Source organism: Rhea pennata, chromosome 1, assembly GCF_028389875.1.
Source record: "Rhea pennata isolate bPtePen1 chromosome 1, bPtePen1.pri, whole genome shotgun sequence".
Taxonomy (NCBI): Eukaryota; Metazoa; Chordata; class Aves; order Rheiformes; family Rheidae; genus Rhea; species Rhea pennata.
The window spans coordinates 173,840,286-173,864,709 of record NC_084663.1 but is presented as its reverse complement, the minus strand read 5'-3'; the positions used below and the strand labels follow the sequence as shown (position 1 = coordinate 173,864,709).

Sequence of the window (24,424 nt, the reverse complement as noted above, 5' to 3'; positions counted from 1 at the left end):
TCTTCTTTGTACTTATGTAAGTATGTTGTTCTATACATGCAGGAAAATCACTTTAAAGTAACAGCAACATTTCTATTTTGAAGGCACAGTTATCTCTACAAATAATAGGTTATCTATAAAATCAGGCTTTTCATATTAGGCATCTAAAATGGGTATTTCTGACAGTTTGGGATATAATTTTCTTTGTTCTCATTCCTTTTCTGCAAAATGGGCATAGTAACCCCAGCTTCATATGAATATTTCAAGTAGATATCCACCATTGTTTGCATAACACTTATTTTGTAAGGCACAGAAGTGTCCATAGAAAACCGGCATTCAATACAGGATTCAGATAATGTTAAATAAGACTTGGCCAGACAATGATTTAAAAAATTCAAATAAATACTGAACAAGCAACCATTCACTGAAAGAGGTAGGGGTACTGTGAAAAATATAGTATGTGATTGTGTAATTAAAGTCACATCATACTGCATAGACAGAATGGAGTCACATTAAGGTTGCAGAGGCATTGTAATATTTCCTAACTTTAGTTTCTTGTCTTTTCAAATTTAGCAATGGTCCTTTAACACAGGCTTTAGATGTAATTTTATTCAATGCATGCAGAGAGACACATCTAAAGATTTTACAGCAGCATTTGATATATTACCAATCCTGGCAGTTTTCTCAAGTTTATAGGGCAAGAAAATTCTACTTGGTTGGTAATTACAGTGAGGTGGAAGGGGCTTCCACCTGCGATGTCTAATTGTACTTCCAGGATGCCTTCCAAGGCCTCTGTTCCTCCAGGATGGTGTGCCAGCCAAGTCTGACAAATAATTTATCTAGTCCTTTTTAAAAAGTTATCGTTTAGGTAACTGGAAGATAAGTTATCAGTGAACAACTCTTCTACACTGAAACATCTTATAATGGCCAAGACCTGCTCTAACAGAACTCCACACCGCACTCTAGGCTGCTCATGCAGAAGACTCAAGTTGAGGCTTCTGCAGTCCCTTTTTCTCTTCTTTGTCCTCTCCATGAAGTGAGCTTTTCTACTTTTCTCTGAGAGCTGATTTCCAGTCAGGTCCACTCTCTGAACAGGCTCACCACCAGTCATACGAGATATTTCAATATACTCTTTTCCTGCATCTATGTACGGCAGTGTCGTATTTCTCCTCTTTGGCTAGTATTTAGATCTTTTGGCAACTATTTTAGCTGGAAAAAAATACAAGAATATTAAATTATGTTATTAGAAATACAAATGTATTGCCAGTGAAAAACTGAAAAGTGGATAAACAGAGACTACATTAAAATAAAACTGCAAATCAGAATGGGTCTACAACCTGACTTATTTTTAAAAAAATCTGTCAGCAGTTACCTTGGTTAAAAAAATTAATAGTAGATTCCTGCTACTGGATAACAGGAAGAGCTATAACCCTTTAAACAAGTGCAAGACAAAGAATGCTGTGATATATTTAGAGAACTAGCAAAATTTAGCCTCGTGTTTTTAGTATGCAGTGGAAAACTACTGTACCCATCACTTTTTCAACTGGAAGTATTATCTTTTTCCACTTCATTCCTAATTCTTTCCATATATATTAGTAACATTATATGCATATAGTGCAATTCTTGATACTGTGTGCTGTTCTAACACTTTATAATGTAGACTTATTTCAACTCACTATTAATATGAGGTATGTCCTTTGTATTCTCATGTATCTTTCTGCTGAGTGCAAAAAATTGATGTAGTGAAACTGCTAACAAGCTGAGCCTTTGAAACCATGGGCAGGTGATGAAAGCCACCTCATGTCTAAAGCATCCCCAGGTCACAGCTGTCACACTCACTGCAATTCATTGCTGTCACAACCTGCTGTCCCTGCTTGCTGCTGTGTTCCTCTTATTCATCCAACTCGTATATCTACACATTCCATTACAGAAGGACATCTAATATTTGCCTCATGTTTGAGAGGGCACAACACTCCCGAAATACCGTTCTGAAGATTTCAGAGCTCAGAGTTCATTGCCAAATCTAACATATTGCTTTTTAAGGCTTCCCTTATAATTTTGTCTTCGTCTCATCTCCTGAGCATAGCAGGATCAGATGTTTGCTTAGTACATGATCTCAGCTTTATTCCAACTTCTTATCATGAAGACATGAAATATTGCCCAGTAATAGAAAGGCATTTGAAGCTTTGTCAGTTTAAAGATAACAACACTAATTGTGAACTCAGTGAATTGGAAGGAAAGGTCAGCAAGTCATCGAGGATGACACTGTTCACAAAGTCAGTTCTTCCATCCAGCAAACCAGGATGTTTATAATCTGAAGATTCAGATTTTACAAGACTTATTCTTGTTCTGTCACTTAATTTAAATTGTGTTACTACTAGTTTACTTTTTAAAGTAGAAATTTCTCATAGGTCTTTCAACTTTCAAACAGCTTTTAAATTTGAAACAAAACATCTTGCACTCTAATTTCAAATGCGCACTGTAATTTTAGGTAATAACTAGGAATTCAAAGATGAGAGATTCACAGTCCTTTTAAATCAGAAATGTTTCCTGTGGAAAAACTGGCACTGAGGAAAAATATTTAATGAAAATTTGGGTTAAAAGAATGAGCCAGAAGATAATGAAAACAAAACCAAAAAGCCTAAACATGTAGCAGTAAAGGAAAGGAAGATACAATTATAATAACAAATACTTTTGTGAAAGTAACTGTACTATTTATCTATTCCTATCAAAATAGGAAAGGATGTTTGACATTCTCCGCTACATCCATTCACTAAAATATTTGTTTCGTTTGTAGCACAAGTTATTATCCATAATCTTTACATAGCCAGTACAAGGCTCACATAATATGCTCATTAGAGAGTTTGCTTCTCTGCCACTCAGTACATTTATTTCAACAGACACTAAACTCACAGCCTCTTACTGTTCCCACTGAGGGACAATTAAAATGCCAGTGACATTATGTCCATGCTCATGGGAAGAAAATCTCCAAAACAATGACCTCATGCTTTTACATGATAGGGGTTTCTGTTTCAATCCTGTTCAACATTACATTAAAAAATAGGCATATAACCACTTGGCCATGCTATCTCTATCCACACAACCATATTCATCTGCTGCAGACAAGAAGACGTAGAACTAGACATACGTCAAACCACAAAGGTGCTGAAGGAAAGAGTAGGAAAATATGCGCAATTCCTGAGCCTTTACATTATTACTGAAGTAATTATATATAGCTAGATCTTACATTTAGAAGTGAGTTTTGGATAATAGATTAATGCTTTTCTTATGTATTTCTCTTTAGTATAATTCTATTGTTGGCAGTATGTTAGAGGGCTCAGCCAAAGAAGACACGGCAGACACTTCATGTCTTTCTCAGGTTCTAGGTAAATACCTTAAAACCATGAACTTTATTGTACAGATTTGTAAAAAATTTGTGTTCCACTTTTGAGTGTGCACAATTTTCAAAACAAGTTCATTTGACCATTTTAAAAAAATAGGGTAAATTTACACCTTTTACATGGTTATGTGCAAACCAGGTCGAAATATGAAACCAGTTTTGTTAAATAACCTGCATAGGATGTCATGCTAGGAGCTGTGCAGAATTTTCCTGCTACGCTGAAGATTTTGCTAGCATGAATATGGAATTGTTGAATTTTTGGAAGTGACAGAGTCACAGAAAAATAGTGTAGATTATTAACACAAACATAAGCCTAAATATGTCAAGATTTTTTAAAATATGATTTTCTAATTACAAAATGTTGCACAAATTTTTCAAACGGAGAACCAAAATTAGTAGATACTTTCAAAATGTTCACTTAGGTTAGAATGAAACTGCCTTTCCAACTAGACAAACTGTAAGAATGTGCAGTTAAGGAATAATAAGCGATATGAAAAATGCCAAAGAAAATTTTCTGTTATGGTACTGCCTATTATTAAAATATAGGAGACAGACATCATTACAGTAGACATTTGAGCCGATTAAAGGGACTGTTGGTTTTAAAGCCTCACCTCATATATTTGGATACCCCTGATGATAATAAATAATCTACATAGTTACATGATGACAAGAGTTTTCCTTTCAGAGTCCCATACTTTTAAACCCATTAGATAGGCGTAGATTAGATGAGCCAGGTGTTAAGTGCTTCTAGGGTCCAGCAAGAACTCCATAATAGGATGAGATTTAAGAACATGCCAAGCCTACTTCTCACAACCTGCTTTTCACAAAAGAAAGCCTTTTCTTCACAGCCTACGAGCTATCTTGTAGTCCAAATGTGCCTGATTTTGGTAACTGGAGACAAAGATCAAGCCTCACCGCGGAATGGGCTTCCACAGACATACCACAATAACTTAGGCAACTTTAATAGCTATAGTTTCAATATGTTGAAGTTTAGAAACAGAAGATTCCAAATGCCAGTGAAGATCAAATTTTGTACTCTTACATATAAAATAAAATAACTTGTAGATGATAAAAGACAGGGAAGATAGTGGGAAAAATAGTGAAAACAAAGGTTTGTTGTCATAATAATTCATACTTCTCAGGTGTCACTGAGTGGTTGCTTAATCCTAATCTTTGCTTTTTAGATACCTATGCAACACCAGTGATCACTGTTTCAATTAAGAAAATAAATTTAGAATGAAATATTGCACCACTTATGTTCCAGAGAACAACTTTAGTATCATATAACTCTTGCTAAATATTGCTCAAGTGAAAATAGAAAATAAAAGTGTAGAAACCACTATGTAATCAAACAACTAGTTAACAGCAGAGCGTATATATGCACAAGATATGAGGATGGACATTAGTGGTGGAATCTAGTCTAGCTGACATAGCAGCCACAGAAATAATTCTTCTAAAACCAATGCCTTACCTCTCTATTTAGCCAAAGGTAAGAGAAGGTTGCTCCAAGGATCTTGAATGTAAAATGAAAGTGCCTAAGTTAGGTCATTGGACCTCATTTTTCTACATCCACAGAAACACAGACTTGTAGACTTTTAATTGAATGACTCTTTATGATTTTAACCTTGTTCAGTTACTAGGAAAAAGGATAGGATCACAAGCATATTTAACATCTCAGTAAACTGAGATTTCTTCACTCTGCCTAAATCATCCAGAACTGCAATATTTTTGTAGCTCATTTTGAAGGTGCCATAGATTTTACGTTTACACACTTTTTGTTGAAGGGATTTTCTTAAGAGGCAGGATTCCAATATAGCCTAAAATACAAAATAACTTTGTCTTTGCCTGTCACAGAGTCACAGAATTGCCAAGGCTGGCAGGGACCTCTGGAGATCGTTTGCTCTAACTGCCTGCCCAAGTAGGGTCGGCTACAGCAGCTTGCCCATGACTGTGTCCAACGGGATTTTTAATATCTCCACAACCTCTCTGGGAAACCTATTCCAGTGTTCGACCACCCTCATGGTGAAAGAGTGTTTTCTTATGCTCAGACGGAATTTCCTGAGTTTCAATTTTTGCCCATTGCCTCTTGTGAGTTATGTAAAAGCAAAGCTGTTAATGGCAAATTTAAGAGCAGATAACCTAAAAGCCTGTGTACTTTCTGTATCTCATTTATACAACTAAAAAACTAGCAGGTAAAATGCAAAGTGTTAAATCAATCATAAATATTAATACTAATTCTACTGTTAATTGTGGTAGAGAAGAAATGCATTTATAATGAAAACAGTTCATCCTTAAGTCTTCAGAAAAGACTCTGTTAACTACTTCTATAACAGGACCTAATTCAGTCTAGAGAAAGCGCTAGGACGCTACGCTTATAGGCAGCACACAAAACCTAAAATAGGTAGCTATTTTTTGACTGAGATTTCTTTACAGTGCTACAGTTCTGGCCTGAAGAATACTGGGTCTGTTCTGTGCAAGTTTACTGCCTCTGTTCCAGGGCCCAGCAATTCATGTCCCACCAAGGCAAAGTGCCAAGCTTTTCAGCCTTTTTCAGATACCCTGCAGCATTTCAGCTCAAATGCTTATGTTTACACATCTGAAGGACAGACTCTAGACTGGTCCCTCTTAGTTTAACAAGGGGACAATTTCTTCCTTGGTTTCTTGAGGAACATGCCATTAGACGATAGACTATGGATTATGAGAATGCATGAGTGCATATTCTGCGTAAAAAATGCTTTAACTTGAGCACCGATTCAATACTGATGAAGACAGGGGCTGGAGAAGGGAGAAACTGAAACTGGCCATCACTAACCTGCTGTGCTCCCAGCACAACAACAGTTGGGCTTCTCAACCATATTGACTTGAGGACTCACCTTCTTTATGATACTTACGGCAGTCACAAGGGCGTTAGATTTTTTTTTTTTAATGCACCTATGAATAGATTTACCTTAATGACAGACGTCTCCACTCGGGATGGAGGACTCTGCACTTGTGCTGCTGCCGCCATGTTGGCAATGGTGCTCAGGTGGTTCATCTGGCTCATTGCCATCGTGACAGACGCTGGAGGTAGGCTGACAGGGATTAGCGGGTGGGGCATCATCATGAAAGGAAGCTCCAGTCCTGGCAACAACAACAACAACAAAAAAGAAAGAAAATAGATTTATGCATCTTTTTAAAGTTTTTTTCTTTCTCCTTTCCTCTTGATGAACAATATTCAAGTGATGGGCAACAAGATGGTTCACATTTCAGGATAAGGCAGGTAGGTATCATCAGCCCACTTCTGGGATGTGCACGTGGAGATGGCTAGTATCTTTGGAGGGTTTTTACACACAAGGAGAGACTGCTAGGCTTCTTGGTTTGTTTGCAATGTTGTAATGTATTATTGCTAAGAAACTGCTATTTATTATCTTTTTTTTAATACTACTTGCTGTAAGGTGCCTTAACAATGCATTATTATACCACTGATGCACAGGTTAACAGTTATTTTAAGTATCAATTTTATTGCATATGTATTTGTTCTTTATTGCCTCTGCTGCTGCTGCTTAATACCTTTAAAAAAGTTTTACAATATTCCCCACACCTCTGGTTTTGCATAGCCTATTTATGTAGATCAATTCAAAATAAAGGCAGGAGTTGGAAAACTATTGATGTTAGCGCTGGAAGATGTCAACCTGCACCATTCGGCAGAAGGTGGTTCTGTCGCAGAGGGTTGAGAGGATGGCTAAGATTATGCTGTCCAGGTAAGCTGGGGTGGTTAACAGAGGCCTGTGATCCTTGGGTGGGGGGAGAATGAAGTTTTTCTTTATCCCAAGAACCATCACTGCTGCCTGTGGGGAATGAATATATATTATTTGGATGAAGGAAGATGCCGAATTTTCGATGTCTGAATTTGCAAGCAAGGCCAGCAATTAAACCTTTTTTGCAAGTGGCTTTTTTTTTTTTTTTTTGAATATGTGGTTGGGGGCATTTTTTTTTTTTTTTTGAAAGTGGCTTCCTTCCTTCCTGTGGTTGGAGGCATGGCTTTTTCTATTTTGTTTCCATACTTTTAAAAAGATAAGTAAGGACAGCATTTTAAATTTTGAGTTAGAACACAAATAAAAATATTATAGTTGTGTTCATTAATGTGAGGTATGCGTGTGATTATTATTGTTTTTATATATACTTTTTCAATTTTAGTAAATAAGACTACATTTTCTATTTGTTTTACATGTTGGGGAAGATTTTTGACTTAAAAATGTCTTAAAAAATATTGCCTATTAGGCCAATTAAAATTTAAACTATATTTGTATTTCTTCCTGTACTGTGTATGAAAACAAATTAAAGAAGTAACCAAATATTTAATTTATTGAGGGAACCTGCATACTTGCGTATGTGCTGGGTTGACACATTTCTATGTTATTTTTTTGTTCCATGTTATTAACTAAAGTATAAGAAATTATTAATTTCTGCAGTCTTCTGCTAGTGGAACTGACTAACAGCAAGATTACAGACAAATATGTATTGAGATAAGCAATACTTCATTTACGTGAGAACTGTCCTTTTCCACTATAGAAGATCTAATAAAAAATTCCCACAAAATTTCCACCTCCAAAAAGTATACAGTTTGAAAAACAATAATAAAAATTCATATAAAACTATTGATTTGTGCATTTATATCTAATGAAAAGTGTAAAGTGTTCTCAATTGAAGACTTAAAATTATACATGGGTGTAATGCTGGGAATAAGTATACGTATATCATAGAATCACAGAATCAGTAAGGTTGGAAGGGACCTCTGGAGATTATCTAGTCCAACCTCCCTGCTCAGCAAGGTCACCTAGACCATGGTAGACAGGGTTGCATCCAGGCAAGACTTGAAGATCTCCAGAGAAGGAGACTCCACAATCTCCCTGGGCAACCTGGTCCAGTGCCCCGTCACTCTCACAGTGAAGAAATTCCCCCTCACAGTCAGGCAGAACTTCCTGTGCTTCAATTTCTGCCCATTGCCTCTTGTCCTGTCACATGGGACAACTGAAAAGAGTTTGGCCCCGTCCCCTTGACACCCTCCCTTCAGGTACTTGTACACATTGATCAGATCCCCTCTCAGTCTTCTCTTCCCCAGGCTGAAGAGGCCCAGCTCTCGCAGTCATTCCTCATAGGGCAGGTGCTCCAGCCCTCTGATCATCTTTGTAGCCCTATGCTGGACTCTCTGCAGTAGCTTCATGTCTCTCTTGTCCTGGGCAGCCCAGAACTGGACGCAGTACTCGAGATGAGGCCTCCCCAGGGCTGAGTAGAGGGGCAGGTATATATACAAAGAAATCTATACACTCAGTGTTTGAATTTGTTTATCTGCCATATACAATCAATAAATAGTGTTTCAATGTATTTAAAGTATCTATATTTGCATGGATTCTCAGCAATAATAATATATGACTGCTTCCTTTTACATACAGAGCACAATTTCACCCTCTTGACTTCAAAAGTTTCCTCAGTTTTCATGGGAATTCCTCTTGATAAAGACTTCAAGATGACTCCAGTCAAAGCTGATTTAATCTATACTCAGTTTGTATTTAGCATCAGATATTACAGTGAAATGCATGTTTCTGAACAATTTTTATGATACCTTTTACTACCAAATAAACACCAGGGCTTGAGGAACAACAGGGTTAACACCATCTCCTGCTTACTTCAGTAGAAACTGGATTAGCACATTAGTCTTGACATTTTTAAACACCATTTTCATGGGATGACAAAAGCACAAAAGTTGGTAGAATTCCAATTTAATTTCTCTAGATCTATTAAAAACTTGATTGTAAAAGCTGTACAACATAGTTTATAATGAAAAATACACCATTATTGCCATGATTTTCTTTCCCTAGTTACTTCATGAAGACAGTTAAGGCTCAATATAAATTCTAACTCATTAGCTCAATACTGTCTCAATCCCAGTGTAAATTGTTGAGAAGTAGGTAATGAAAATTCAGTCCAAACTCTCCTGCAATCAAACAAAGCAATTTTATGAAACAATGAAAAGGATCAATTATGTGAGATAGTTTTATTATTTTACAAGAAGTTGTCACAACCTTTACACAATATACGTAGCTGAGTTGGTTAATGTATGATTTGAATCTCATAACCTCTGATAGGTGAACACATTTTCTTGCATTTAGAGAACTCAGAGACTTTCAAAAACAAACATAACTGAAGGAACTAAGTTATAGTTGGCAAAAGGCTTTTTTTCTTCTGATCTTCTTTTCATTAATTATCTGTTTATAGCCACTGTGACATACACAATTTGTTTGTGCTGAATTCTTATCCTTTGAAACATGTGACAGGAGAGGTAGACACAAAAAGTGAGATCATCTCACTTAATTTTAACCAAAAGGTAGGTGCTGATGCAGACACACATTCAATAGAAGAAGACAGCTAGTTCTAAAGGGCCATTCATTCCATTTTAGGTTAGGTATCCATACAAAATAAAGCCTTTTTTATGGCATTTAGGGCTTAATGAAAAGCTACACCCCAAAATGTTTCTATACAACATAAAATACTGGGCCAGAACAAGCCAAGTTTTGTTTTCTTAAGTTTTGTTATGTTTTGTTAAGAAAAAAATGAAGGGATAACTTTGTTCTGGCAATTCTGTGTCAAGGCACATATTGCCTCTTCAGGTTGCTCTAATTTCTTGCTGGATCTGGTACTGTCTGTCCTGCTATAACTAACATGAAGCCAGCATAGACCCCATGCACTGACCAGTTTAATGTAAACATGATTATGCCGTGATTCAGATGAAGTCAGCACTGCCTGGTGGTCAGGTAGTGCCTATGCCTGAATGAAGCGAAGAGGGAACGACCGCAAGAGACAAATAGGAATGACTGTGCTCTGGGCATGCCTTCGTCCTTATAGTAACTGCAGAAGAAGCTTCTACCAATGGTTTACATTTAGATTGCTTAAGTAAAATGAATTTAGATCAAATGTCTTGCTCCTGTAGTTAAAAATGCTCCCATCTTCACACTCCCCTGAAGTTTCTTTTTGGGACATTTAATTTTGTTATTAAGGAAAACAGAAAGAAAAGGAGATTTAGTCTGTAAATGCATTTCAAACTTGGAACAAAATTCTCTAATCTACATGTAAAGTTATACTATTCTTAATAAAGTCACCATTTAAAAAATTATTTATTTTTTCCTACTTTCCCGTTAAAATAAGCCAACACTCATATGCACTATATAGAGAAAGAAACACATATAATATATAGCTTATATTAATAGGTGTATGAATATTGGTTAATATAATAATCATGGAAGACATTTGACAAATCCAGTCAGATTTCCCTGTAGTGAGGTATTTTCCCTATTTATTAGCTAGAGCATCTACAGTACAGTTAATTTCATGTTACACACTGCTGTTTGATATGAGGGTCAAGTCAATTCTGTTGTAACCTCTCCTCACCTGGTCACAGCATTTTGCGCGGTCGGTCATAGATTGCCAATTATGGCTCTCATTACGTGGCTCCAAGTCATGGCAGAAATTAGAACTTTTCTAAATCAGGACCCCTTTTTTCTGCCTCAAAATTACAGTGGCCATTGTTTTAGAAGGATACCAAAATCAGTAATAAATCAGAATAGAGAAGACAAGCTTCAGAAAGAGGAGTATCGAGGCTAGTGTTTAGTCAGTGACAGATTATTTAATACTTGTACTCTGGCATCGTCTGTCAAGATTTGTTTACAACGAGAATGATTCATAGACAGAATCTAATCCATAACATTAGAAACCACTTTCAAACTACAGGCTGTTGCACTCTTGAACATTTTAAGTGGACAGACATAGTCACAAACAGTCTTGGCCATCTCCTTAAGTTAGTTAAGCTTAACAATTTTCCTCTCAGAGGAAACAGTTATTTTCATTAACGTCAAAGTGAAACAAGTGTTATTCCTCAGACACTACTCACTGTATGCACAACTAAGTGCAAGCTATCAGTTCTGTCACTTTTTACATTTGATTTTGATTTAGCGCATACAGTGGTTTCAAAGAGTATTAAAAATCTGTTGTCTTCTTCCTCTTCACTTGTTGCCCTGCTGGAGGCTTATGTTTTTCCAGTTTCCATCAGTGGTTGTCAAGTCTTTGTAATAGGATTAAAAGCTTGGACACCTGATATCCCTGGGTGCTGCAGTTCACCCTCATAAAAGCTGTTTGCTTTAAATTGAGAGAAAATCAGTTTTTAGTGGCATAATTAATTAAATTATGCAAAGTGTTCCAGATTCAGCATAACACTTTCTGAAGCAGCAATTGGAAGCACTATGTTGCATTCAAACTGCATTTCAATTGATGCTGCACTAGGCTGACCATAGAGTATCATTTTCAAGGATTTCCAACATAAGGGATCCAATTTGGAAATGCAGATTCTTCACGCTAAGTGCCCAAACCCCACACATAAGCATACAAATAGGCAATTTGGTAGCCAACTATGTATTTCATGTGCTGTAGTGCTAATATGAACACTCAAAAATGTGAAATCGAAGTTCCAAATGTTAGTAAACATGTTTAAAAACTGGGCTCAGAATGTCTCACATTTATTCATCATGGATGATCTGATGGAGCAAAAATGGCAATACATTTTCATAATTAGAAAGACTACTATAGACTGACTGTAGTGCTTCCCCCATAGCCAACATTTCAGCACATATCTTCCATAACATGAGTTACTTTCTCCCATAATGAGTGTTTATACAACAAACCATTATTTATACACTGAAGTGGGTCTGTAAAAGCTTGATGTCTGGATTATTTGTATTCATTAGTAGCACAATTAGGTAGCTAAGGATGGTAATAATATACAAAAATAATTCTGGACTGGAAGGTAGTGCAGCCAAGAAAAGGAAAATGAAGCAGAAAACTACACTGTACACTGTCAGCCTTGCAAACTCTGATTCAAACATAGCATAGTCATTTTTAGGATCGCATCACTTATTTGCTTATTCCTTTTCCTTCTTACTTTGCACTCATTAGGATTCAGCTTCCTAAATTTAGGTTTCTACAATGTCAGCTAAGCATTTAAGTTCCATTATAGTCAATGGAGATTTAATCAACAGGATTGGAGAACTCTTCAGCTCCCTCTGTAAGTTACCTGTGTTTTGTCAGCTGAATCCCTCTCCTGGTTCCACTGACTCCAATGACCACTCATCCCAGTCTCGACCCATTGGCCTAAACACAGGCCACAGGAGATGGCCAACATAATTTGAGACATGCCTCCAGGGATGGTATATACAACACAGCATACAACACAGGAGACCCATGGCCATCTGGAGATGGAGATAGAGGCTAGGCAGGATGCTCTACGGTATCTAAGATACTAGTGGATACGTACTGATGCCTAGGTGGCTGAATCATGCCTTCTCTGATTACGGAGGGAGCTTAGAAATTTAAATTAGGTTATCTGCCAGGCGTCCAGGTCTTCCCTGAATTTAGCATCATATTTGCTTGCTTCATGTGGAAAACATGGGTAATTTTCAGTATCTCACACAGCACTATATGCCAGTGTTTAGGCAAGTGAATCCCAGCCCGGGCCCTGGAATAGTTTCAAGTAATATATATATATACAACATATATAAACAATAACATGGGGCAAAATCACAAAAGAGAGCTTCTACTACCAACACTATTTTTTTTTGTACTACTGATCTTATTTCAGTCCCTCTAATCTTGTAAACAAGACCACAGTTATCTTCTGTGTTTGCTGAAACAAATTGTATCTCAGCAACAATTACCAAACAAAGCATCAGTATCAGCTGTGTTGGCTCATTTTTCTCAAGTGGACTATTTTTCACTATCTGTGCTATGAATGTCCACCGGAAAATATAGACAACCAGAGGGCTAAAAGTTGGTAGTCATAGCATCCTGACAGTGAGGAAACCTCTTCAAACAACTGTCCAGATGAAATCCTGCTTCTTTAGCTGGTGAATTACAGTCAATTTGCCATTTCATTTTTGCATAATTCAATTCAGTCTTCTATAGTCTTTAGTCTTTATAGCTACAGTCTTTATCAGCCATACGTGAGTGTTTTAAGACTGTAAAGCACAGACATTTATAGATAAAGGCACTTTTACAAGACATATACGCTATTGCTATTTCACTATAAGCACAAAGAAAATGTCATTTGTGAACAGTATCTATTTCATGTCACTGATATTTAAAAAAAAAAAAAAAAAAAAAAAAAAAAAAAAAACAGTATTACTACCTCTTCTGACATAACAAAATTTTCAGGAGAGCAAGCACTATGACATAGAGAAATAATAATTTTCCCAAGACTTCTATGAAAACTTTGTATCCTGCTCCAGATAAGAATTTTTCTGTTTTTTTTTTTTTTTTTTTTTTTTCCACAAAGCCTTGCCTTGTTATTTGACGGCTATATAAGTACACTTATGCTGCTAAATAGACAGTAAGCAATGTGGCCTGATAATTGAAAGCTTTTTATAGTTTGCTCTAGCACAGTTGGGCCTGGCATTTGTAGTTCTACTAATACTAAGTATAAGTAAGTGTAGCAGAAAATTCTACAGAAAAAAAATGCTATTCTTTGATGTATGTTTTCTGTTACAGAAATATATAAAGGTAAAGCTAAGAGAACCTTTGAAACCACATATAGTTGCTTCTTTGTAGACAATGGTAGAATAAAAATCAATTAGAGTAGCAACGTAAAAATCAATCGCCTCACTCATATCAACTGCTTCATTCATTGTTTTAATTTTATTATGTAAATTTTCCGTGGTGATGACAGAGAAGTGAGAGATGCAATTTGCACTGTAAGTCAGGTTTGTACCCACTTTACTCATCCTTGGAAAAAATTTGAAACTCTTACCACATTTATCTTCTGATAAATAAAAACAGCAGTACGAACAGCCAATTCCAAGAAATCAGATGGAATTCTAGATGCTGAATATCGAAGCATATTCTTCATCATGAATCAGAAAATACTTCATTTATAAGCTACTTTTAGTGAAAGGAATCTTTTACAGTGGCAATGAATCCCATAGAATATATATTTTATACTTTGATTTCCATCCTTATTTTGCCTAAGTGATTAACACTGGAAAAGCTTTTTTTAGATTCTATTTAACAAATAATGAAACTGTCTGATACAAGTGAAAGTTCAGCAACTCAGATACAGGCTGCGTGATATTTACCTAAAAATGGATTTTCCATTTGTCTCCTTTCACAAATTTCTAACTTGTTTTCATTTCTTTGATAATATACAGAGTTTACTATTATGGTTATATGAAGTTACATGACATAAGTACAATTAAACATATAAAGACATATAAAAGTAAGTAGGTGATATCATCAGGAAATAAAAAATTAGATGCACTTGCATATTCTGTATTTTAGGAAGTAGTACTTGGACAATATTTTACCATGAGATACACCTGGGCAAATATGTTAACTTCAGGGAGGAAAGCTAGAACTGCAGCTGGTCCTTCAATGTTTTTAGAACATGAAGACTAGTGTACTATCAGAAGTCAGCCAAAAACAAATATCCTCTTTATCTCTCCATCAACAAGATAAACATCATAAATTATTTTATGAATATATCTGGAATACAGTCCTATGTTTTAACATATAAAATTTCCCTACTGAATATATAATTAAGTAGATTAATATGTTAAATGAGAATATCTATTCTCATTTTATGTAACTGAGGATATTAGTATCTTTTTTATGTTTAAAAACAGCTGAGACAAAATATGCCCAATCTGGTAACATGTAACTGTGTTTAGAAGGCACTCTTGGAAATAGATGTTTCAATCACTTTAGAAGATATCTTGCTGCTTATGTAATTTATTTCCTCAGCCTGATCTTAGGCTTCTTTTTCAGTACACTGGAAAAAACGTATAGACTGCTACAGAAACCTGACAAAGAAGAAAGATGCAGTTTTGGGCTTCTAAGTGATAGCATTGTGATTCAGGACTATGGGCATGTGCCTAAGATTTGGAAAAAACATGGAGTCTGAATAGGAGCTTCTGCTTAACATCTGCACTGGTGATTCCTCACTCAGTTTGCATCATGGTTTCTGAGCCTTGCTACATCTAGTCTGAGTCTTCTTGCAGTTAATTCCCATTTAATTTTGTTTCAGAAGTGATGTTAGCAGAGTGTTTAAAAACAAAACAAAGCAAAACAGAACAATATACCATTAAGCTATATGGTAGCCAGTCTTCCCCATTTTCTTTATCTTTACAAAAGAATTATTTCAAATAACCTTTTTTATTTTTTTTAATATAACCTAATTACTGTCATCAGAACACAAACAGAATGATCCAGCATCTTTTCAGGATACCTAAGTATAACTGGTGGGCCTCTAATACAATAGTGATACTGTAACAGAGGAAACCACAGTACAAAATCATCAGTGGAGATACTGAAGTGCAAACAGTACAGACAGAAAAAGTGGGCAAGGTGAGAAACGCACATTTCCTCAAGTCTGCTTTGGGCACGCTGCCCCACCTGTTTCAGCTGCGAAACAGTGCAGAAAGAAAAGAGATGCAGGAGATGCAAGAGGCTCCGAGGATAAAAATCAAACGGGAGCAGGTCTCAGCAGGCCAGTGCTCCGGGTATTCTTCTGGAGAATAAATTTGGCTTCTGGTTTTAAAATCGAAAATCAACTCAGACATGGATATTACAACAGCTCTAATTCTCCTTATGTCCAATCAATGGGATACAAAGTCATATGCTTTAATAGTTGTGAAGTTTTATGAATACTAAATCATAGTTTGCTTTCCACTTGCCACTTCCTACAAGCTAGTGTGGACTCTGAAGCAAGGTTATTACACGTAAACAAAAATAGCATCTATTAATTATAGTACTGAATGAAACTAATTCAGCAAAAGAGATGCCAAGGATGAAAATGCAAAGCCAAGAAGCTTGAAATATTTAAATTAATCATGTGTTACTGATGATATAAAAATAAAACTTGGTGCATTGAACTCGAATGATATTTTAATTCCTAGTACCAATACTGCATAAACTAAACACAATGTAGTTTCTAAAAAGTTGCAGCACAGAATACTTTCTTGAATCTTATTCTTCAGATTTTTACTCTCTGATTTATAGCCATTTTCTTTCCTTTATAATAAAGAAACTATTAACTTAAGCAGTCTCGAGCAAATTTGATAGTGAGGTCTTGCAGCAGCTGAATTCCTATGATCTGTGTGAAAACGACCGCAAGCAGGTTGCATGAAAACCTGTGGGCTGCAGCAAGCTTTGGATGCTCCCTGGAGCACGGAGCTGTGTTTCTCTTTTAAATGGAAAGGGGATGGGTGTTTGCCCAGGTCTCGCCTTGATGTGAAGTGAGGGGCTGAACACAGCCTGCCCTGGGAACAGAGGTTTTCTAATCAACAGTGTATCTCCAGAAAAGTCCTACAGCAAAGTCATGAGACTTCACAAGCTCTGAGGTTTGCAGAGAAATCTGTTCCTGTGTAAGCATGTTATTACAGAGGCTATCTCAATCCCCAGTTACAGGACTGGGAATAGGTTTCCAGGTCTGCAGCTGGATAAAACTGTCAGAGAAAGCAGAGTCCCAAATATTTTTTAAGGGTTGTTGGGATAGTCTGATGTTTTTTTGGGACCAGTGCTCTGTGATCACTGCTGAATCAAAATGTCGGGTCATCTTCATCGCAACATCTGTCTGCCCTAAGTACAACCCAACCTCGTCTTTGCCTCTTACAGCACGAAGAGAAGCCATGGGCAATTTCTGCTAAAGTACTGGACTGTAAAACCGTGTCACCTTCTCACACACTGAACTCGCCCATGAATGCTCTCAGGAATGCCCTTAAAATGCTTCGCAACCTGGTGTGAGAGGTATCTCCTTGTGCCAGCCACAGTTAAGACGCACTCTCAAAGAGAAAAATCTTATGAAGTTGATGTTCACAACTGACATTATGAGAAAAAATATTCATGCATAATGCATTGGAAAATTTGCTGTCATTCTTATATATAAGAAAACATGAGTGAGCTGATACTTTCTAATATATGCTATTTAAGTAAATTTCCTAGAAATGATATTACAACTAGTGAGTGCCTGACATTTGGCATACAGCTTACGTGCCCTGCGTGATGTACAGTATAAACACAACTCCTCAAATATTCACTACAATAAACCATTTTTTAAAATCTTTGTGTTTTAAAAATCTCTAAAACACAAAGACTGAAATCCTGTTTCCACAAAGTCAGTGAGACCCCAATAAGGCCCAGATTTCACTTATGTGTGTCTTTGAGCACAGCTGAGTACAAAGGTAATAGCACTAATTCAAGGTAACACAAGGCACGATAGCTGAAGAACTGCACAAATGTTTTTAAACTGGCTAAATGTTTATTATCTTTCGGTTAAGCAATGAAGGGACAAAATATATTATTTGAATATGATAAATAGGATAATAGATAACTTGTCCTTTTATGAGATTCACTACCAAAAATGTTTAAAAATCAAGACTTCCATTAGTTACCATAGGGATTCCTGTGCAGCCTTCTGGATGGATACAGTGTTAAAGTATTACCAGAATTTTTCAAGCAGCTTATGCTGTACACAATGCTTTGAAAAATTTAAAAAAGGAGAACAGATAGCAAATGTCATTTCTTTCATAGTTACAAAATGCAAACTCCAAGTGTTTTAACCTAATGAATAAATGAGTTTGTCCTTTATGTATAAAATATAGTTTGTGTTTGTTGCACAAGTTTTTTAATAATAGATGAATTTTAGGTTTGCTTCAACATATTCAATAAAGTGTGATTAATTTGGTTTTTCAAAAATGCAAACTAGACATTACTATATTACTCTCCAAAATGCACAGCTTGCAACATTATTGTCTCAGTGGGATCTTAAATTGAATTGTAAAATGTGTCTTATTTCCAGTTTGATTTATGTAAGAAATTTCAGTGGATAATGCCCTTTTTGAAGTTTCAGTGCTTTCCACACAGGAAAAAAATACATAACTAAAAATCATGACATAGTTTATTATAAATCACAGCTAAGTTTTACCATTACATAATGTTCCACTTAAAAATCATATATCGATGCCACATACTATGCTCAATTCAGTGAATTAACTTTTTTTTGAAGTTTCGTATTATGACAGATTATATAACACATTTTTGACATGTTCTGTGATTTTATTGCGATATTCTAAGTAATTACCAAATCTCTTTTCCTCTAAAAAAGCTTTCCTGTGCCCTGAGAATTAATCTATGATACCATTTAACTTGGCTTTTTGAAGTAAATATCACTAGATAAAAAGCCAGCTGGTTCTGAATAATGGGATACTTGAATGAATGTATTAGTGTTTGAAAATGAGAGTACAAATCTTTTAAAAAGATTAATTTCCATAAGAAAGATAGCTCACAGATCTACAAAAGAATAAATTCAAAACATAATAAACTGGCAGAAAGAGAGGTAGATTAAAGTAAAGGCAGCAGCACCTTGTTATTGCAGCTGTTGTATAGCAGCGATTCTGTAGCAATTACAACATTTGGTAGGTACAGGCAGACTCTTCAAAGGTTTCCGTATAAAGCTTGAGTCTGGAATACACAGCACACCCTACGTAATAACTTGAGTGATTAATTTTATTTTTTTTTTCATAACAGAGAATAACTTTTGTTCCTAACAATCAAGTCTTTGGGAAGAATCACAAAGACGCTTCTGACTTTAATGTGAAAAGCTAACATCAGTTTTGTTTATTATTAGAGATTTGGATATGAACTTATCTTTATCATGAAAAGAGCTTGGCTTTATCACAGCACACAAATGCTGACATCAGCATGTAAACTGACTTTTGTTGTCCTATGGACTTTATTTTCAATATCCTGTTTCAAATATGTTTCCTTGAATGAGTCTGGAGTTTCTGTTCACACAATTACTTTGGCCAAACATTAATGAAAACGAAGTTTGCTGATGCCACTCAGTACTGTGGGTTTACATAAAACAAATTATAAGACTCAGGGAATTAGATCATATTGGGCCAAGTTTTAAAGTAAATGGATTTTTTTTTTCTTCTGATGATGGGATTAATCTAGGTTCCACAAATCTGCAAGAAGTTTGTCACTGATCTGTCTGAAAATCAAATTCACCTAACTAACCTATTCTGGGCAATCTAGTAAGTTTGTCATGAACCACAGTATCCTTGAAGGATGTTATGAAGCATTATACTAGTAAAATGCAGGGAATTACAGCTGCCAAATCCAAAAACAGAAGTGCAAGACTTTGCTCAATGTCAGTAGTATGAAGTGTCCAAAATGCAAGTGCCAATACAATTTTAAAGCTATGAAAGCTGTAGCTTCCACGATAATGTTCTTTTCTTGCAAAAACTCACAGAGAGCTGGTTTTTCAGATGCACTGGAACTTGTGTGTCTGGACCATACCCAGTGCAGCTACAATAGAAACTTTGGCAGCAAGCTTTAAACAAGTCTAATGGGCACATGAAATACAATCGCAGAGATTTACATCTCAGCCAGATTCAGACCGATTTTCAAGTGATCAGAACAAGATATTCTAGTACCTTAGTGACAAATTTTAACTCCTTCTTTCAAAGTTTAGAAGTACTGAAATTAATAATTAAAATAATTAGTATTTTAACATGAAAAAATATTCCTGTTTCTCTCCTTACTGGTTCTGTGTGGTAGCTGAATTATTTTTCGTTGAAGCCTACAGCAATATTGGACTGAGGTTAGACATGAAGCAAAGATATTTTAGATTATATTTTCACCTTTAAATTTGACAGTTGTAACAGTAAGTACTGCATACACATCCTGTACCTAAATTGTATAGAAAACTGTGTGCATAGATATACATACATATCATATACATATAAAGGTAGCATCTAGCATACATTTTTAAAAGATCCAAATAGTTCTCAACAGGAATTTTTCCTTTTATCAGCATCAAAAACAATTACCAACAGTATTCAAAGTTTAATAACACCAGTGAGGTAAAAGTTATAAATATATTCAAAATTGGCATAAAGTGTCTTGGCCTGATCTTCCACTTTGTTCCATTATTTTTCAGTTCAATTCAGTTTATCTTGGTTTATACCTTATCTTTAGCTATATTATACATAGTATAACTATATTGCAATTGTAGCATATTTTTAGTATATTTATATTTTTCCACATTACTAATATCAAGCATTTTACCATTTTTAAAATAGCTCTTATAATTCCAGTGCTGCCCAATGAAAACATTTCATATTTTCTTTCGTATTTCATATTTTGCATTTCTGACATTCCACCACAATGGGAACAAAAGCCGACCCTGAAATGTGAACATTTCACATAAAATGGATATTCAAGTATTCCTTACATGCAATGTGCTTATGGTGACCACAAACAGCCGCTATGCAAAACACAAACTACAAGTGGGCTGCTTACATGAACGCTATTCAGTGTAACTGCAGAAAGACGTCCCGCTGAAAGCTGAAGTTTAGGATATGGCCACATGATCAAAGGCATTTGAGTTAATAATTAGTCCCTGACTTCTGAGCCAAAGTGGCCGTGTTGTACGATACAACGTGATACGCTAAGTCTCGTTTAAGACTACATGGCATGGTCAGCCTGGATGCAATAAGGAAGGATTCAATAAGCCATGGTAACTCAGTAATTTATTCATATGCCCATCCCTCTGGTCAGGTACCATTACATAAATATTACACTGACCACGAAAGCACCTAAGACACCCGTGCGCACTCAAGATGTCAACGAGATCACGCTGACTGCACTACAGAAGAAATTCTGCTCAGCTACATTTCAAGGCACAAAAAAGCTTATTCCCGTGCTACTGAAGTTAATGACAAACTTCAGCAAGAGAAGCACCGAGTCAAAAGATGGGAATTAGATCTGTGCAACAGCTGTGATGATTCATCTTGAAGATCATACTTCCCTCCATTATTTTAATTTGCTAAGTCAAATAAACTGCCAGACTCCCTCGTACACTTTGAGAATATTGCAAACCTCCACACAGAAATGAGCTTTCAGTGATTAAGAATAATTTGAACCAAGTAAATGGCACTAAAAACAGATCAGTGAAGTATTTCAATATTAAGGTAAATGTCTACTGAAATGCAGCTGAAAATAATTTAGACATTCCAAAAAATTCATCAGCGGCATTTACTATGAAAAGATGTTTCTTTCTAGTCTGTGTTAAAATTGGCTACAAAATGTTTACAGCAATTTTCTGAAGGCAAGTCAAGATTATTTTTTTTTAATCATACTACTTCAGGAAAGCTGCTTTTAGTTAAAATATAAAAATCGTATTTACAAGGTTTCTGCAAACATAACTGCCATTCCATTAAGGAAATGGCACAGCAAACAGTAAATAGTGGCCCCAAGGGAAATGTAAGTATTGATTTTATTACTATGTTGGTTGGTTTGTATTTGCAATTGTCAACTCTAATTTTAGGTTGTGCATTAAGTATCCTTATAATAGCTTAAGGAAAAGACCAAATATTAATTAGAACATATTGATAATGTTTTTCCAAGTCTTAGATTTAGTGCTTACCAAGCAAATATTTTGAAAAAAAATGCAAACCTACCTCTTGCTTATAAGCATAGCTAAGAAATGAATAGGTAGAAACTATAATTACATGGATTATATGGTACTTCTGTGCATCAAGTCATCTGCTGGATGCAATTACTTAAAATTAAAACCAAAATGAAGGGCAAAGATATTTATTATTGCACTTCACTACGATATGGTCATAAGGTGAAGTCACTATCCAAATGTAAAACGATCAGTACCTAGACTGACTGTGACCCTGATCCCTTCAACTAGTTTTTGATAGTAAGACTCTCACCCACCATTCAGTCTCTGCATATGGGAATCTCCAATGTTCAGAAATGGCAAAATGGAGGTAATATTTGCAGATACCTCTAACGGCAATCCATGATCTTTTTGTTTCTTTTGATTAATTTAAAATTTTACTGATACAAAAACAAACAGATTATATTTTATTATCATTTGTTTTTGATAATAAATAACCCACATGTACTTAGCCAGCAGCATGACTCAATTCAGTATTGAACTGAAAAAGACAATACCAGCGGACAGATACAATTATCCATTAGATTATAAAGATTTAATGGCTTCTTCTTCAAAGTTGCACAGTCCGCATGTAGGAAATGAAAAGATTATAAGCATGGGGCGATGGTGATTTCAAACAATGTAAGTCTAATTTGACAAATTACAGGAAAAGGATTTCCTATCCATATGTACTTTACATTTTATTGAACAAGTTACATGCACAGAACTACACGAAAATTGCCAACTGATGTAGCTGACAAAACCCCCTACTTCTCATAAAGTTTGTGTTTAATGTGTTAAATTTCTAAAAGTAACTGAAAATAATTTATGGCATCTACAGTGTTGTCAGCTCTTGCAATTTTATCTCCAATCTTGATATCATTCATACTTTTTTAAATCCCTGCATCAGAAGACATACAAACATGAAAATTTCAGTATCTTTGTTTAGATTAAAGAAATGAAAAAGGAATATGTTTTGGCTCTCTTTTTGGGGGGGAAATGGATAAAAGCAATATACATACTGAAAGTATTTTAAAATAACATTTTAAACTAAGGAATTTTGAGGCTAGCAATCTGCTTGATTTTGACCATACAGTAGAAATGTACAGTAGCAGTGATTAATTACAGATTTTCCAATGTGAAGAATAATATTAAAGAACATCTGTTGAGGTACATACCACTTTTGCCTGCCCTAACCCCTACCACACGCACCGTGAGGAGCGTGTGCAGGGAAATAATGAGGAATGTAACAGAATTCACGATCACGGATCTGCTTCCTTAGGAGGAGAAGGGGCAGTTCTGGGGCTCGGAGGTTCATCTCTGCTCTCAGCCCCGAGAACCACGCTCGGGAGGAACCTCCAGCACTTTGCTCTCCACAGCCTCCAGCAGAGTCAGTCTGGCCAAGCTGAGGTTTCCCTCCCTACCTTTCCATACGTTCTCCACACATTGCATATTACACAACCCAACCTTCGCTAGAGAAGCTGGCAGATGAGTAAATGGAGGTAGGTTGTGTTTGGCATGCACGAATACACACAGAGGTATAAAAGTTCAAGGAGCAAAGATATTATGTGTTATTTATACCTTATTTCCTCCCAGTGGTCATCAAGATCTTAAACAAAAGTAACACTGAGGTGGTGCGCAGTGGGTCACCTGGCAAAAGTAAACATCAGTATTCACACAGGCTACCACAGCTTGTGGTTATTGATTTTACTGAGCTGTTATTTCTATTATCCAGTCATACCTTGCCACCAAACATTTAAAGTAAACATAAAAATATATACATATTAAATCTAAGTCCCAGTTTTTAATTTATAGGCATATACATTTCTCTGATACAGTATAGAAAAGCTTCTGCAATATGAGTACAGAATGTGTGTAAAAAAATAAATGCAAACTTCTCAATTCTGTAAACCAGAGTGCAATGAGCCCTGGTGAAACTATTTCATTGCAGAAGATTTTAAACTTCAAGCAGATGTATTATTCATAATGTAATAATTGCAGAATACACTTCTAGTGTGATAATAATCACACTAACTAGACTGGCAGTGGGATATGGCTGAAATAGTTTATTTCTCTATTATTTCAATAGTGCAGTTCTAACTAGAACAGTTGTGCAAATGATGAAATTACCTGTTTCTTTGAAATCATTTCTGTTATAATTGTGTAACAAGACCACAATATTGTGACACTTAACAGGCCTGTGAAAGCAGGCCACAGAAAGGAAAAAAAAAATCTCTTTTAAACTACAAACCTCTTTGCATATTAAGCAAGCAAAACCATGTAACATTACGTTTCCTCTAACATGTTTAAGCAATAATAACTGCATACTGTTCCTCAAAGAAAAATTCACTGTGGCTATGTTTCAATTATGCCAAATGCTATTAACAGTCTTTATTCCTATTAAAAAGTTAAATTATAGTGGGAGGATCTGTAACCTTTTTTATTTCAAAATGAGATACAAGCATTTAAGAGAGAAGATTATTTTTTGCAACAACCAGAAAGGTAAATTAATTCCAGTA

At 35.7% G+C, this 24,424-nt stretch overlaps 1 protein-coding gene across 5 annotated transcripts in view; it reads right to left on the bottom strand.

The window, feature by feature from the left end:
* DACH1 (dachshund family transcription factor 1) overlaps positions 1-24,424 on the bottom strand; it is a 359,043-nt gene that overhangs the window by 112,240 nt on the left and 222,379 nt on the right. For 4 of the 5 annotated variants that reach the window (XM_062566916.1, XM_062566914.1, XM_062566917.1 and 1 more), the window contains exon 4: positions 6,327-6,499. In XM_062566916.1, the coding sequence (XP_062422900.1) occupies positions 6,327-6,499 (173 nt within the window). Of the gene's footprint in view, positions 1-6,326; positions 6,500-7,056; positions 7,207-24,424 lie in introns of all 5 variants that reach the window. The other variant, XM_062566918.1, reaches the window with a different exon arrangement.